General features: G+C 33.1%; 1 protein-coding gene across 4 annotated transcripts in view; it reads right to left on the bottom strand.

The window, feature by feature from the left end:
• LOC118188684 (uncharacterized) overlaps positions 1 to 18,687 on the bottom strand; it is a 355,582-nt gene that overhangs the window by 86,036 nt on the left and 250,859 nt on the right. For all 4 annotated transcript variants that reach the window (XM_085807512.1, XM_085807511.1, XM_085807513.1 and 1 more), the window contains one exon: positions 5,854 to 5,962. In XM_085807512.1, coding sequence (XP_085663638.1) covers positions 5,854 to 5,946 — 93 coding nt within the window. In that variant the 5' untranslated portion in view covers positions 5,947 to 5,962. The remainder of the gene's footprint in view (positions 1 to 5,853; positions 5,963 to 18,687) is intronic.

The following is an 18,687-nucleotide window of genomic DNA, read 5'->3' as shown; positions in this document are numbered from 1 at the left end:
CTTATGAGAATATACAGGGTTATCCAAATTAAACTTCCCCAAATCAGAGGCCTGTGCAGAGTGTTGTATGCGTCATAATGTGATGAAATTTTAGAAACAGACATTTGAGATCATGCGCTCAAGATTTATTCAAAAAAAAAAAAAAATTAGTACAAGAAGTTGCCGATAGGTGGCGCTGCAGATCAACAAGACATTCTACAGATGTTCTATATGTGTGCCGTGGTTCTCCACAACTCTTTCCATTCGAAAAGCAGTGTATTCCACAGCGGAACGCAGTAAGTTCCCATTAATGCCACGAACATCTCGAATAATTGCGTCTTTCAGATGTGCCAAGGTTGCTGGGTGTTCTCGGTAGACCCAATCCTTTAAGAATCCCCATAACCAAAAGTCGCATGGCGTGAGATTAGGCGAGCTGGGAGGTCAAGCTGTAGGGAAACAGCGGCTGATCACACGTGCATTGGTAAAAGTTGCCCGTAACACCTGTTGAACGCCACGAAGAATATGGGGAGGTGCACCATCCTGCATAAATATCGTGTCCTGGAGGCGGCCAAGTTGTTGCAGTTCAGGGATCACAAACGTTGTCAAGTTGTCCTGATACCGTTTTCCTGTGACAGAGCAGGTTTTGAACCCTGTTGGAGTCACCTCTTCAAAAAAATAAGGCCCAGTGACAAATGTTGCAGTGAAACCGCACCATACAGCAACCTTTGGAAGGTTCAATGGCACTTGATGATTTGCGAGTGGATTTTCACTTGCCCAAATGCGGCAGTTGTGCGTATTCACTTGACCATTCAGGTAAAAATGGGCCTCATCCGTCCAAAGGATGTTCCACAGTCAAGCCGCATCGACTTCCATTCTGGCAAGTAACTGCAACGCAAATGTTTCCCGAACAACAGGATCCCCGTCGGACAGTTGATAACGACTATGGATTTTATAAGGAAAATAACCGAGGATTCGACGCATCACACGCCAAACGGTCGTATAGGGCATATCAACAGCACGAGAAACAGTTGGCACACTGACAACACCATATGGCGATTGGCTAGTGGGGTCCACTACCGCCAAAGCAACGTCTTCTACGCGTGCAGATTCCACAACCTGTCGTTCTCTACCTGGTAAAATTCCCAGCTGTCCCGTTCTTTCGAACTTCTTCATCATGTCTCATAGAGCTCGTGGTGTCATTGGTCCTCGGCGTAAGATCTTCAGCCGACGGAATGCTCTTATCGCAGCACAGGAGTTCTCGTCATTCTGGTAGAAAAGTTTCACTAACAAAGCTTTGTCTTTCAAAGTCGCCATTGTGCATCAGCGAGCTGGAAACAACTTCCTGTGAATACTTGTCTTCCACTTTTGCAGGGCTCGTCTTTTGGATACGTTGCGCAGAAGCTTTATTTCTGCAAATCACGTTGCTGCAATATGCACATTACTAGTGTTACAGCGCCACCTATCGGCAACTTCTTGTACTAATTTTTTTTTGTGTAATAAATCTCGAGCGCATGCTCTGAAGCGTCTGCTTTTAAAATTTCATCATGTTATGACCCATACAACACTCTGCACAGGCCTCTGAGTTGGGGAAGTTTAATTTGGATAACCCTGTACTTTTGTATACTAGTTCTTCATTGTTTAATTGTTTTAACAAAGTTTTTGCCTTGTTTCAATGTGATCAAAGGCACAAGTGTCGGGGGTCAATTTTCTCAAGTAAGGATATTTAACTCAGTTCAACTCACTATGTGGAGAATTAGGGTATTTCTGAAGCAAGAAACGTGAAAAATGAGCAACGCTCTCTCCGGGACTCGAACCAGGGACCTCTCGAATACGCGCCAAGCGTGCTGACCACTACACCACAAAGTCATTCTAAGAGGGTGGGAGAAGTACCTTATATGCTTCCGATTTTAAAGGGTGACTGGAAATTAGGTGACTCAATTGCTAAATCCTATTGGAGGAGAATCATCATCCACCACCTTTTTTAGTTCGAGCGCAACTGTGGAGACATTAGGTATTTTTGAAGAAAGAGACGTGAAAAATGAGCAATGCCCTCACCAGGACTCGAGCCGCGAACCTCTCGAATACGCGTCGAGACTGTTGACCCCTACAACATGAAAGCATGCTAAGAAGGCGGAAGAAACATCTTATAACTCTAATAATAAGAATATTCTACTTACACTAATTCAATTATAAATTCCGATTAGCAGATTTTATTACAAGTATGACAGAACAATCAATTAATTGTTCTGTATTCTTATTACTGATTCTTAAATAGCAATATGAATAATTTTAGCTCAGTCTTATTGAACTGTTTTTTGTAATCTTGATTCTTACTTCGTAAAAAGATGAAACATTTTCGCATCTATTAATTATTGTTAATTGATCGGAAATTAGTTTGTTCCCCTTGAAAAGTCAACTACTTTCCTTTCGGTAGCGATAATTACTTAGTTTGTTGTTTGCTCTTTCGCTTTTAAGTATTCAATTTTAAATATGCTAAATAGTAAATTTATTACAGTAGAATTCTAACTTAACTACTTTACTTTCCAAAAATATATTCAACAACCTACAAGTATATAATCTATATAGTATAGAGTATACATATATATGGCCTACATACTATGCTATTGTCCAGTACAACCAGCCATACTCAGCAATGAATAGAATCGGATAAAAATGTTAATTGCGATGAATAAAATTCCACGGTAAGCTTAAATATTTTATCTTTTGCAGAATTGTTACGAATGCACAGAAAGCTCACAATTTTATACCAAATGAAATATATTTTTCAATGAATAACTAATTAGAAGTAATATCTGCAACTAAATATGCATAAAGTAATTTATTTTCAAGAAATCTCTAGACTGGTGAATTCCAGGTAAGAAGTAAAGTAATTAGTTTAGATTAAAGGGAAGTTTTCTCCCAAATAACTGTGATACCAAGCAACAGAATTCAAATTTACCCTGAATGTCTTATACTATAATTTACTATCACTTGATAATCCGATAGTTGCGATTATGAGATTAATTAAATTCATGCTCTAAATTGCACAGCTATTGGTTTCAGTTTCTTGTCACCATTGCAGTGTTAATCTGAAAATAAGGCTTGCAATTAATGTGTTGAAATTTCAATTACTCGATTTCTTTCCTTCCTTTCAGCACAGAATTATACAAGTTCGACTGTATGCATTGTATATTTTATAAGAGTTAAATGAATAAAAGATGAAAATAAGAAAATTTCTCTATAAAGTGCTGTATTAAAAACAAAGTAAGAATTTTATAAAATGATAGTGGAGCTGCGAAATGTTCATTTATTAAAATATTCGGAAAGCTTTCATATTGTTTATATCATTTATATTTTCTCGAATTTTTCTGTTATTTTTAGTCGCAAAGAAATTTCTCATAAAGCATGATAAATATTTACACTATTGTGAGCCTTAGAAAAGATTGGTGTATATCGTCAGAAAATAATTTTTTTTTTTTTTTTTTTTTTTTTTTTTTTTTTTTTTTTTTTTGTCAATTCTGTAATGAATTCTATGGTATGAACAGTTGCGGGTACCGGACCATACCCGATTTGTTATAAAAAGCCGTCTGGGTGTCCGGCCCTGTATTCACCTGTTCACCTGTGTTCTAAAAATTGTACAAAATTTAATTCCAAAATTACGCAAGTTCTGGAGTAAACAGGTAATTGCGAAATAAACAATGAAATACTTTCTTGTATTGAACTATTGCTATGATTTAAGAAAGTTTTTTTTTTTTTTTCCCCCTAAAAAAAGGATACCAGTGACAACTTTTCTGAAAACCCTTTTGCAGCAGACAAAAGTTCAACCACCCATATGCCCTCCGGGTGCATCGAAAAGAGAGAAAGAAAGAAGATAGCGTGATACAAAAGCGATACTCATCAGGAAATAATAAGTATGCAGAGAATCTCAAGCAATGAGAATGGAACGCTTTATGTTTATTTCCCCAGCGAAAGTATTCCGTTTTGATAATCCCAAGAGATCAAGGATACAACTGTAATCATAAATACACGTTGCTCATAAATACACGTACATAACGTTGCTCATCTTTATCCCCCCCCCTCAGCATTAGCTATTATACTGAAATTCTATGAAATGACTGATATATTGTGTTAAAAACTTGCGTAATTTGCATAAGAGTACGTAACTGCTGAATAGTTTTATGGATGAGTATATTAATTAGCGCAAGTATTAGGCAATTTATTACTTTTAATTACCTTATATCTATTGCACACACACATACATATATATATATAAACAAAAGGAAAGTAGGACTATTTAAGAATCCTGCGCTTAGGCTGCAAAGATTTAATTAAACAAAATAATCAAATAAATAAAATGGGAATGCTCCTATCAAAAATACCAATTAAGTAAAATTAGGAATAACAATTTGAAGCTAACATTGATTCCAATCAATTAAGTCATTAAAGTACCAGATCCTAAAAGTACAAAATTAGAAAATAAATTAAAAATTTTAAAAAATGAATTTTTAAAAGCCAAAGGTAATAGAAAAATTTGAAAAGAATTTTTAATTGTTAAAGAAAAATGTTGTAAATGATAAAACTGAAGTGAAAAATGGAATCAAAAAGAAAATTTGTCTTTCAAACACTAGATAATAGTTGCGAAATAGCAAATTCAATTGAGAGTCAATCTTCTGAAGATAAAATACAGTCCGACACAGAACTGAAGAAATAACACTTCAGACATATTTGATTTATATTAAAAGTATTTTATTAAACGAACACGCACCCGTAATAGAACAGCACATCTCTAAGCTGAAATCAATATCGAAAGATAACTGTTGTTAGTTTGCTATTCACTCTGTAAATGTTTTTTCGAAGCAGGAAAGATGAAAAATGAGCAATGCATTCGCCAGGAATCGAATCACGGACCTCTGGAATACGCGCCCAGTGTGCAGACCACCATACTACGAAGGCATGCTAGGAAAAATTTGAAGAAATCTCTTATAACTCCAAGAGAAGTCTCAATATTCCTCCTCAAAGAACTAAGGTTCTTTGACATTAATGGTTATTAGAAGATATCGCTTTTAACATTGTTTAACAAACTTGTATATTTTAGTTTTATGTAAATACGAAATTCATATTAACGGGACCCATGCCCATCTGCTTTATAAAAGAATAATACTTAAGATACGTTTTCGTCTTTAGAACGAAGAACTTCCTAATAAATCAGAAGTTTCTAAGAATTAGAATTATGAATTATCAACGCAAATTAATTTAAAAAAATTATAAGTATATAGAATAACTAAAAATTAAGCATATAAAGGCACTGTGAATTTTATCTCATGCCATAGTAAAGAAAAATATCGATGCTGCATATGAAAAATATATGAAAACTGCCACAATAAATTCCTTACTCCTGACCAAGGGGGGGGGGGAAGAAGATGTATCTGACTTCCACTTTTTTCCTATGACGCAATTTATACCTGTTTTATGCACAGAAAATCCGTCAAACAAGGTCCTCTTGATGAAAACACACGTACACGAGAAACTAATACATCAGTGCTGTAAATTTTAATAAGTAAAACAATTCATATTCATTTAGTGAAATGACATTTGACACATAATTAAGGCAGTAAATATTACTATTAAAACTGTATTTGTGATGGCCTATAATTGTAGTTCTGAACCTCTCATACTTGCGCAAATACTAAGTATTACAGGCTTTCAAAAAAGTATGCAATAATTTTTAATCACTACTTTTTAAAATATTGACAAAATTCTTACTCTTAGCAAAACATTATGTTACTGAATTTTTTTTAAAAAAATAAAAAATTAATTAATTTATTTTTTTAATTTTAAAAGAAGTTAATTTTAAAAAAAAATGGAATTATTTACTTGGATAAGAAAATCAGGAATGTACACTTTTAATGTCACTAGGCTTTCGACTTGGCTGAGGGTGTCATCTGGGTCCATAGCAAGAGTCTTCATGACAAAATTTCTCGTCCTGAAAGAAAAATAATCGTAACTTAGAGAATCAAAGACATGCTATAGACACATAAATTAAAAGCTATATGAAAAAAACTGACGCATCTATTAATACGCCCGATACAAATACAGTGGAGTGCGTTGCCCCTTTCTATAGCAAAAATATACATAGCGGTATAGTCTACCCCCTTCTGCGTAACAAAATAAGTCAGAAATATGCTGTATCATTCACATGCCTATAACTTCTGTAATGTACATTTTCGCATTAAAAAGAGTTGCATAATTAAAAGAAAGGAAAAAAACACTTTTAAAAAAGAAAAACTGAAAAACCTCTTCTGCGGGAAAAACAACGGAATTGATTTTTAATTCATCATATGTCACTGCTGCATCTACACACTGCGTGCGCATTCACACGCAAACTAAAGCACTAAAAGAGAAGTATAAATAAATAAATAAAAATCCAAGGTTCTCACGCGAATCACCACAAGCCAATAGGCACGAAAGAATTATGATGTCAGAATGTGCAAACAGAAAAAAAAGAAGACAAAAAGTAGAGTTGAAGGCAAATAGTTAATGAGAAAAAGGAACTGAAGTAAATTAATTAATTAAAGTTGCATTTTTACCAATTATGAAAGTTTAGAAAGCACTAATTAAAGAAAAACGAATTACGGGCAGACGAAGCATAAATTTAAAATTAGCGAAGTCAAGTTGAAGTCAAAAGAAAAAGTACTTAAACTTACAAAAACCTCGCTAAGAACACACTGAATTTAAATAAAAAAATGCTAAACGAATCAGTACACAATTGGATTTCTGCCAATTAAAAAAATTGCGCTCGATCTCCAATACTTAAGCAGCTTTCCAAACTGTTGGACAGTTTAATGTTATTAAAGAAACGTGTTATACGATCTAAGTTTTTAGACAAGAAAGCTGAGGATTAAAAATCCCTAAAATAATAAAATTTCTAATGAAAACTTCAGAATATATTTATAAAACTTATTTTAATGAAGTGAATCTGACTTTTGGAAATTAAAATTTTTCAAGTCGGAATGAAAATAAAAAATTTCCAAATTTTTTTACAAGTTTTTAATTACTAAATTTGTAAAAAAATAATAGTATAAGAAGCCAGGGATATAATATATGTAAACTTACAATCGTAAACAGTTTAAGATTATGCTAGTTTTCGCTCAAGGCGATAATTTCCTGAACTGTAGTAATAAAAAAAATAATAAGAAGAACCACAGGTGAACACATATGTATTTGATTTCCTTATTAAGAACTTATATTATCATATTTAATAACAGAAAAGCGTAATGTCTATCTGCCCCCAGGAAAATTAGTCATAGAATGCCTAATAAAAAGCCCTAATTCATATTTGTTTCACACGAAACAAACCGCAAGATCTGAGTCTGTTCTACCTGGAATTAAAGCCAGAACGAAAAATTTAGTCCTCGGATATTTACTCAAATAAAGGACTGGTTGGCTAGATATTTTGACAAAACATCGTGTATAGTTTCATGGTGCAAAAGTCTAAAGTTATAATCCTAAAACTTTTATTTTAAAATGAAACATAAATATTGCAGCTTTAAGTTGAAAAGGTGAAATGACTTTAAGAAATTTTGTAAAACCCTTCTTTTAAAATCATGAGAACCATTCTTTCTCAGGGTAGAATTTACACATAATTTGCACTACCTTTCAACTACTGGACGAATAAACATTAATTTATGGAGCAAACGGAAAGAATTATTGGAAATGACATAGCAGTAACGTGTTGATATTTTAAGGGAAAGACTTACCTCTAACACATTCTTATTTTATAAATACGATATCTCACATGAGTATCAAATACGATACGTTATAAACTTACGAAAACAACCTGATTGAAATTTGAGCTAATGTGATAAAAAGGAAAAAAGAGAAATAGAAATAGCAAGAAAAGCAATAATAATAATACAATAATCTTTAGCGACAGGATTTAAATTCAATGTCTAAAAATCTAAAACTTCAGAATATCAAATTCACCCAGCTTGCTTATGTAAGCCATTTAGGTATCTTCAAGTATAGAAACACATAAGCTTCGATTATTTCATGCCTAAGAGGATAGTTCCTTAAATTCGTCGATAAGTTTTTCTAAGAACATTTTTCCTCAGAACGATACCCAATTTTTGTTGTTCTTTCGCTTCATCCTGCTCATAGGATGAACCACATGACCGGATGTAATACAGGAAATTGAATATATCACGACGAAGCTATTTTCAGTCATTATCAGGTGTAATAGGGACAGCACTTTATAAGATAATATACGATAAAATCAGAATCCATTTCGTAAATATTAGTCACTTTAGGAATTCGCTGTCACATTCATCAAATATTTAAAAACGAATTGTAGCAGAACCTCAGTCTATCGTTCCCGAAACCATCGTTTTCCTACATATATTCTTCGCTGTTTTTGGGTGTGAAATGAAGTACTATTTGAATAAATTATTTACTCCCGCGTCTATACTTTCGAAAATCCTCCTGACAGCATGGTATTTCCAACATAAATGATTTCGAAAAATAATTTGAAGGGAAGTGAACATTTACGAATTTAATATTCTTCTCTTTGTATTATAAATCTGACAACACAGATATGTAGTAGCAACGCTTCGCATGTAGCCCTCAACTCCTCTTCTGTAATATTCGAGTCATTTACAAAAGTTACTTGTTTGAAGGTTACAGTAAGTTTATTCCTAATAGTTTTCAATTTGGTTTACAAGATTGCCTAACCAAGAAACGAAGAAAAATGTACTACGTTTTTGCTAAAGAGTAGCTTTTAACGTAGCATATTCACGTTAAAAGTTAAAAAAAAAATTATTCATATAGGCTTCCTCACGTAATCTTCATCCATACTGACAATTTCTTTCCTCTATCCCATCAAATAGACGGCAGATACTGTATTTTACCCTCAGTATTTTCTAAACTTAATATTACAGAAGATTTAGATTCACAAAAGAGCCCGAACTGAAAGGTGGTACATCCTTCTAGGACTAATGCCCGAAAGTCGTTTTAAAAATCTGATATTCGGATTTACAAAATTCACTAAGCTCAATTAGATTATCTGGATTACAGTAAAGTACGCGAGGACTATCTCGATAAGGGAAAGGATGCCTTCGTGGACCACTTTCAAAATCGTGAGAGACAAATTAAAAGCAAGGAGTTTTCATTTGAAGCGTGTACATAAAATCTAAAAACGTGTTAAATTTCAGAATTACTTGATATGTTCCGACAAAAATGTTTATCAATATTTTACTTTTACTTTTGTCACTTATATTTTTTAAGATACAGGATGGAATAAAATCTAAATGATAAAATAAATAAAATAAAATGTCTATTAAATACATCTGTTTGAGTACATGCAGTAGTTATTTTTCGAGAAATTTTTTCTTTTCATTAACAAAATGCCTGAAAAATTTTTAGATGCGCACATAAACCTGAACTTTTAGTCCATTTAATTCACAATATTTCGTAGAATATTTGTGAAAAGCTTCATAAAGTTACTACAGTAATATTTTAAGTAGCGTTTTTTTTTGGGGGGGGGTTATGGAAAAGTTGAAGAAAACCAAGTTTTTCAAAAAATTGGTATAATAAAGACAAAAGAAAATGAAACAGCATAAATGATTCATCGAGCATGAAAATCAAACAGCAAAATTAATTTTACTCCCGAGCCAAGCACTTAATAGCAAATAGAAAAGTTTAAAATCATTTTCTGAACATCACCCAAACTATTCAAATGAAAATTTCTCATTTTACAGTTATTTAGAGTAGTCTGTATACCTTTAGACATCATCTTTCAGGTTCTTAAACAGAAAACTCCGGTTCACGGCACAGAATGCTTCCAAAGACCGGAGACACAAAATAAAAGTAGTTTGGGGAAACTTAATGTATAAGCTTTAAAATAAAGTAATAAAACGTTTTTCAAAAATTTCATCAAAACCGACGATATAGAATGTAGTCGGATACCTTGGTGAAAAAACCACATAATAACGGAAAAGTAAATGAGGAATTTTGTGGTTAAATGAGTAGCATGCTCTCTGCAACCTTTCTTAATGAGTTCCACATGTCCCTAAGGGTCTAATTTTCTTGGCTTAGTAGGATGGAAAACGCTAAAAAAGGCTCTTACTCTCTCCCTAATCCCAAATAATTATTTTGACACATCATATGCACACATAGTTTGTCAAATCTTCAAACAAATATGCTAAAAAGTATAAAATGCTAACAAGCTGTTCAAAATAAGTGGAACGAAATTATTTTAAGATACCAGAAAGAAAATGTCTTGTCTTAGCTCCGATTTAGCTGCTCATAGTTCTAGTATTTAATTATGAAAAAGCAATTTTTCTAAATCCAATACTTAAATAACTGCTGGATCGTTTTGAATTTCTTGCTAAACCTCAGCATTTTTTTATTCGCAAGCATTTTAAGAATTTTTATTCAGTTTAAAGTAAATCTGATATTTCTTTCATAGAAAGCGGCACCAATTTAATACAACAGTTAAGAAACCATAATGCCCTCAAAATTAGAAACCACACAAGTATTCATCCACTGACTAACAGTTTGGTTTGGTTTATTTGATTATGGCAAAGCACTCGAGGACTACCCTACCAAGAGAAGGGATGCCTTCGTGAAGAACTTTCTAAGGGAAACCCATCTTGTACCCATGATGAACAACTGTTCTTGCATTTATGAATAATTTTACATCTCGCTCATTTTCAGTTCTTTGCTGTGTATATAACATGTAGTTTGCACGGCTGAAAATTTGAACATCATTGGGTGAATATGAATTTGAAATGGATGAATTATATACCAGTAACAGCAGCACTAAGGATTGCGGTATACACCAATGAAAAAAAAAGGGGACCGACTTGACGGTTAAATTTTAAAAAACTACCTTGATCAAGCATCAAATTACTATTTGCACTCCCCGACGTTCTTTACGAAAATGAATCAATAAATTGAAGATGTAGTCGAATTATCTCTTATGCTTCAAATCTAAAAATTATTTACACTAACCAAAGCTTTCTAACTATTGTTGTGAATTTCGTAACTTTAGTGAAATTATAGAGACACTAGGCAATTTGGAAACAGGAGCAATGGAAAATTAGCAACGCCTTCGCCGGGAATCGAACCACGGACCTCTGGAATACCGGCCCAGCGTGCAGAACCACTACACCACGAAGGCACACTAGGAAAGAGGGAGAAATACCTTATATTCTCCCCTTTTTAAAGGAAGACTGGGGGTTTAGGGGACCCAATCGCCAAATCCTGGGTGTGAAGAAACCTCATCCAACACCCTTTTAGTTTGGGCGCCACTGTAGAGACATCAGGTGATTTTTTTCGAAGTCAGAGAGATGAAAAATATGCAACGCCTTCGCCGGGAATCGAACCACAGACCTCTGGTTCTGTGTGCAGAACCACTACACCACGAAAGCACGCTAGGAAGGCGGGAGAAATACTTTATAAAATCATATGCTTTTTCACCAATTCGCCAAGCTAGGGCACCATTTACCGACATTTTGGTTTGATCCTGTGTAACTAACAGGTCGATCCCTACGCAACTGCAACTGCATCCAGCCCTACGTAACTGTAATTTTGTATGCCTTTCAGAAATTTCAAGAGATCGAAGGTGGAAATTTTATGCAGTAAAAGAAAAAAAAGGAAGTAATTTTATCTCGGCTAAAATTAAATAATTTTGTAAACTACCCGGCATAGACAAAACCCAAACGGCACCTTCACATCCGCAGTCAAACAGCATTGTAGAGGGATTTAGTCGAACCATCTTTAATAACCTCTCGCTGACGGTTTCTAGAAATCAACAGGAGTGGGACAAGAAGTTAGCTCTGTTTTTACTGGCTTATCCATAGTACAGTCCAAGAGACTACCGGGTATTTCCCATCCCAGATGCTCTTCGGATCAAGCATTTGTACATGTGTACTTGCAATCAGGTGCCCGCGCGTGGTGCGCTACCCTAGGGTAACATGGTAAAGGATTTTCGATTACATTCAGTTCCTAAGCTGGTGCTAGGTCGATCAAATGCTCTTCGGTCATGACCTTCGTCTGCCTTGTGATCTGTTGTTTGGTCGCCCTCTGGATGCGCCTTCATCGCCTGAGGCATACATTCTAGATCTCCAGACACGGTTTGAAGTGATGCACAATTTTTTTTTTTTTTTTTTTTTTTTTTTTTTTTTTTTTTTGCACTATGGCAAGTAAACTTGGTGAAAGAGAAGATGAAGCCAAGATACGACGCGAGAGTAACAGGATATCAATTAAACCAGGGTTTCTTTAACCCCACGGTGTCGCGGGACCTGCAGCAGGGGATCGCCAAAAATTTTAGCAGTTTTGATATTTCTTTAACTTATTATAATAATTTTACAATTACCAAATATTTTTACACAATGTATCTGAAAATAAATAAAAATAAATACAGACAAAGAAAAAAACGAAAACGCGTCGACGCATTCATTTTATAATATAAACGTTCATTTTCCTTGCTTTGCACGTGACGCTGTCGTTTCGTCTGTTACTTATTTAAAATTTTCACATTGTTCTATGTATTAAAATTAGAAATTAAAGTTAATGACCTACAACTGCAATATTATAAAACAGTACAAGTGAAAAAATTGACAGTTTCACTCCAAGATCTTGCCAACCAAAGATGTGCATCTGAAGGTTTGCCATCAAAGTCTGAGCTCGACTTAACACTCGAACGCCAAGTTTACGGCTTTATCCGTTTTGTGCACTCTCTGTGAGTTTTTCATTAGCCTGATTGCGCAACTTTTGGTCTCATTCATTCGCTCCGCCAACACTGTTGTGAGTTCAGGTTGGAAGTCTAATATTCCTCTTTTCTGCCTCTCAGAGTGGAATGCGACCCTATGTTCTATGGTAATTATTGCTCATCTGAATCAGTACTATTACCCCTCTTAATTTGTAAAAACAATTTAGAATCACCCTGTATATATTTATTGGCTAATTGTAAAAGTAGTTAGTAGTAAATCATAAAAATGTGAGACCTAGGTTGATATTAGCATTTCCTAAATAGATATATGTATTTAGGAAAACCTTTGGTTAATAAAATTACATTTAAAAAATAGCAAAGTCATATTTGTCACAGCAATACTTCCGGGCTTTAGATAAATTAATTTAAAACAAAAATATAATGTTCGGTATTGAGAACCATAAACACCTTTACAGAGAAGTATTAGCCCTTCTTTCTAGATATTTTACAGATTCTGGAAATAAAAGATCCATTTCGTTAACGCGGAAGTTAACACGGAAGAATAAGACAAACTAGAGCCTTTTTACGCTACGGTAAACTGGAATAAATTACAAGAATCAATTTTAAAAATTTAGCATACCTTGTAACAAACATCAAACCGTGAATTTTGATTATATGACTTTAACCTCAAGAATATCCATTTTGTTCTGTGATCTTAATACTTATTCAACCATAAAGTATTTTACTTGTAAATTCGGTGTGAATTAAGTTTCAATATTATTTTTCAGAAATTTCACACTTTAGTACAATAATAAGGCTACTTTGCGTGCCACTTCAATAAAAACAATATAAAAGTACCATTATTTGATATGACATTTTAAATTTAGAAATTTATTATAATATATTTATTATTTTAAATTATATTATTAAAGAGGAATATCTAAGTAAAAATGGGAAGTATTTATTGTTTCTCATTATTTTTCAAGAATTCATATACTTCGGGTTTCTGTCAACTAAACAAATTTTGATTTTATCTCGCTTTATATGTAATTTTAGCATAAAACCAGTACTGCTTATATTATACTAGCAGAAGAAAACGTCTAATACTTTAAATAGCAATTAGGACAACTGCTTCGATATTTAACTAGCCCTCCACATATGCTTGTTATCTTCGATTTCTAACGAAATGGCGCAGTGGCTAGCGTATCGCGTAGCAGCACCGCAAGTTCGGGGTTCCATTCCCGGGCAAGGTCGACTCAGCCTTTCATACCTTGATTTCTATCACTTGGGTCGATAAAATGAGTACCAAGTTCGCTTGGAGACTAAACACTGGGGGTCCTGCGACAAGTTGACCACTTGTTCAGGGCATATGCCTACGCAACCCGGGGCCCACGGTCAAGAAAGTAGATTTTCGGGCACTGCAGGTCTTGGCCCATTAGGGCTGTTACGTTACTGCGTTTAGTGATATATATATAAACTTAAAGCATCTAAAGTAAAAGTAAATTGGAGTCAAAGCAAGGCAATTCCTCAACAATATTAATAATTGCATCTTTGTACAAGAGGTTTAACACAATATCTAAACAATTCAAAATTTTTTAAAAAATCAGAAGTCGTACAAATTTTAAAACTAAAAATGCAAAAGGAAAAAATATACTAGAGAATAGGAATATAAAAATTAATCTCCTTTTATTGAAACTCCAATTCAAAACTCATCATGGGAAAATGAGTTAAAGTTTCATAAGAGTTGATTATGCTTCTAAAATGTGTTTCGCTCTCCTGGTTCATTTGAGATAAAAAAAATCGAAAAAAGAAACAAATTTTCATTGCCTTAAAATTCATACAAAACCGAAAACGTGAATCTCAAATGTACCAGGATTTTCCATACATGCCTTCGAAGCACTTGAAAAAAAAAATAAAACATAACATTGTGTTTCAAATTAAGTACAAAAAAATTATATGCAAATCTAAAATTTAAAATCAAATATAAATATAAAGCGTAACACTAATATACTTTAAACGAAATAGTCATTTAAACAATACTCCAAAAATCGGATGTCTCCAATTTTGTGTAACTAAATTTTTAATTCCAATAAAACGAAAAATTTTTCGTAGAGATTGCTTTAAATCATAAAATCAAATCTGAGCCTATTTCGAACAAAAACTTTTCATACAGATTGTTTTATATAAAAAATCAAATCTGAGCCTAATTCGGCAAAAAACAGAAAACCTATTAGAAGCAAAATTGAAAAATTGCTAACTGAAATCATATGATGACCTTCCAACGAAAATTTACTTAATTCTTCAGATGACCAAACTGTGTTTCTTGTCGAATTCATAGTTGCTCTGGAGAAGCAGAAAATGGTAATTCTTGGAAAAAGTATGCGAGAAGGTTCAAAGTGTTCAAAGTATTTAACCATGTGTTCAAAAAATCCTATTCAGTTAAACTTTGTGTGCGGGGGTGGCAAACGTTACGCGTGGTCGTAAAAATTATTACCACGGGAAAAGGTGATCGTAGACTCCAAATGGCGACGTTAAGAAACTTCTAAAAAGATGCTGTTTTCTGTAAAATCTTAAAACGTGAAAATAGTATTGACTCAAAGTTGAGGAAAAGGGAAAATATATGTTATTTTCACGTAATCGGGGTACAAAACGTCTTTAAAACTAAAAAGCCCCATTTTTTTTTTAAGTAAAAGCAAGAATATTTGCCACTTATAAATTTATAAAATAATAGAAAGTATGCATAATAATTGGAAGGGAAAAGAAACAAGATCTTTGTACATATTTGCAATAAATTTCTTATCGTAATCATCCAACTATTACCTCCAATTAAGGTTTAAGTAATTATTATCATGTCACTATAGATGAGAAATTTAAAAAAGTAGTTTATACCAACTTTCTTTAGAGTTATAGAAATTTCCAATAGATGTGTTTTATTCTCAAGGAGAATTTTGACTAAATAATTGATTTCTTCTTGTAAGTATTTGACTTTGTTATCTTTGTACGTATTTATATTAAATTTCTTATCGTAGTCATCCAACTATTACCTCCGATTAAGGTTTAAGTAATAATTATCATATCACTACAAATGAGAAATTTTAAAAAAGTAGTTTATACCAGCCTTCTTTATAGAAATTTTCAATAGAGGTGTTTTATTCTCTAAGAGAATTTTGACTAAATAATTGATTTCTTCTTGGAAGTATTCTACTTTGTTGCAAATATTTTTTATTCTAAGGAGCTGAGGTTTTAGTATTACTCTTTTGGAGATATTGGAATGCCAATGGATGAGTTAGTAGGTACATGGTAGGTAGTAGTTAGATGGTAGGGAAATCAAAATCTCTTCTTTTGTCGTAAATTTTAATATCTTTAAAACTGATAATTTGAAAACCATAGTAATTAATATCTCCTTGTTGAAAGTTAGTTTTATTGAGTTTCAAACATGAAGGATAAATGTGATCGAATTCTATTTTATTGAAGTTGTTGATTGCAATAATATCATCCATATATCTGTAGATGTGTGTAATATAAAGGTTGTACTTGAGATAACTGTTGTTGGAAATGAAATACCTTGCTGAAAAGGTATAAATTACAAATCGCTGAAATAGTGTTGTTCCCCATCGGGATTCCGTTGATTTGTTTAAAAAAAGCATTATTAAAAGTAACGTAGTTATTAAAAAGAATATTTTTTAAATATAGCTGCCATTCTTCTTTGGAAATAATCGTAATAATTTGTGGAAATAAATCTGGAAGAGTTAAAAACTGTCAAAGACTTCTTGTACCGGAAGAGCCGTGTATAAATTCCCAAAGTCGTAGCAGAAAATACTTTTAATCTTTATAGTGCGAAGCGTTTCTAGTATCGGTGCGTTATTACTTATTATCGAGCTGAAATTGTGATCTTGCACCTGTGCATCTTTAATAAAGTAGAGAACTTTTTAAAGCGTTCTAGCAAAACTGTGGTCTATTTCTTTCATGCAATTTCTGATCCCGTTAACTATAAACCGAAATTTGACTGGCGTTTTGTGAAATTTAGGCAATGCATAAAATTTTTACATTAAATTGATTGGTTGGAGAATCTGTTGTAAAATATATTTGTGTTTATTTTAAGTCTTCGATGAATTTCAGTAAAACATCTTTGCAGGATAAGTCTTCGATGAATTGCAGTGAAACATCTTTGCAGGATAAGTCTTCGATGAATTGCAGTGAAACATCTTTGCAGGATAAGTCTTCGATGAATTGCAGTGAAACGTCTTTGCAGGATATTCGCGTAGTTTTAAGTTTATGACAGGTAACTGCGCCATGAAGTTCATTTTTAATCAGATTATAGTAGAAAACCTTTCAAATGATATTAAAGTTGTTACTGGCTTTGTTAAATTTCGTAATGTTGAAAAGATACTTCTATATTTTAACTTTCTTGTCTAATTATTGTTTATTGTGTATGCTATTTAGTATGTATTTTTTATACGTCTTTTAAAGTCTCTGAGCATTGCTTCTTTCCATTCCAGGTAAGTCGTAGTAGGTAAGTAAGTAAGTTTTGTAACTGGAGAAGACTATGAAAGTTTCTGGATCTTTTTCGAATTTGTTGGATGCAGAATTTTTTGCTAACTTTGAAAGTTGGTCGAAATTTGATGCCGAGATTCATTAATTGCCTTCAAGTTCTACCTTGTATAGTTTCTAAATTTCCTGTAATAATATGTTAGTGATGTTGATCTACATAAGTGCTGTATTCTGGGAGCTTGCAATTTCAGGTATCTGAAGCTTCATCGATCTCATGGTGGTTAATTATTAAGCTGCTTAGTATTCTTTCACGTCGATAGCTTGGTATTGCCTGTAATTTGTCAGGAAACATATGTTGGTGTAGTTTTAAAAATTTTTTAATTTTTAAATTGGTCATAAATGGGATGCTTGAAGTGGATAGTACAAAAATTTTTATTTTCAAAAGATCTGTAGCTATGTAGTTTGTATTTACAAAAGTCTATTATAATATCTTTAAGTAATTGGAGGCCTTCATATTTAAATTGAAAGTGGTATAGCAATTGCTTAAGGATTTTGTGTTTTAAGCTGTGGAGCAAACTGATAATATTTTTGTTAAAGAAATGATGTTGAAAAAATTTCGAAATTTTGTAATCAATTTTTCAAAATTTAAAGATATATATATAAAGCAAATATAAATTCTGTTAAAATACTTTAGTATTAGAGTTTTTAAAATCAGAATTCCGCAGTTTATATGAAAATCCCAGTGCTTGAAGCCTTTATAACAGTACCCCATAATAAAGGTGCCATACCCGTTTGCAAGTCGGTCGCAATTCAAGAGAAGCTTCATAAGGGTGCCTTATGTGTTTCGACAGATGCGTAGTGAAGACTAATATTTAACTTGGAAAAAGCAACCTTCATTAGCGTGTGGGCACATTTATGTCGGCGCAACCTTTAAGAATGTCGCTTTTTTCAAGTTAATTGCTTTTATAAGGGTGCATGCAACTTTACGCCAGGGCACCCTTACGAAGGTTTCCGTCTTTTCGAATTGCGGCCGACATGCACAAGGGTGCGAGCACTTTTATAACAAAAAACCCTTATGAAGCGGTCGCGTTTAAAATTAGACTATCCTACCAACTTTTAACAGCGTTTCCAAATAAAAATTTCACGCCTCTCTTTTAAGCAGTTAAAAAGGGAAAGTTATAATGTATTTGTAATAAAGAAAGCCTTTCTTTTATTTAATTTTGGGAATTATAAATACGTAAAAAATTTTAAAATTGTAATAAACTTCCTTTCAGTTGAAAAAAATGGCACTGTAACGTACAGTTTAATAATGAGATATTACAAAAGACACACATAAACAAATGTTCTCGGCACAGGTTGGGACAGTCTTTTTTCTTCGATGAGAAGGGTTAGAACTTTGAAAAAGTGTTTTAACACCGGTCTTCCAGTCTTTGGTCCTCTTTACATAACACTGCACTCTTAAAATTCATTTTGAAACTTAATTTCATTGTTAGGACAGAGAAATTCGT

Source organism: Stegodyphus dumicola, chromosome X1, assembly GCF_044657685.1.
Source record: "Stegodyphus dumicola isolate Sdum_Otavi_A_Nest chromosome X1, ASM4465768v1".
Taxonomy (NCBI): Eukaryota; Metazoa; Arthropoda; class Arachnida; order Araneae; family Eresidae; genus Stegodyphus; species Stegodyphus dumicola.
The sequence above is the reverse complement of the archived record's forward strand: the minus strand, read 5'-3'. Positions and strand labels throughout refer to the sequence as shown.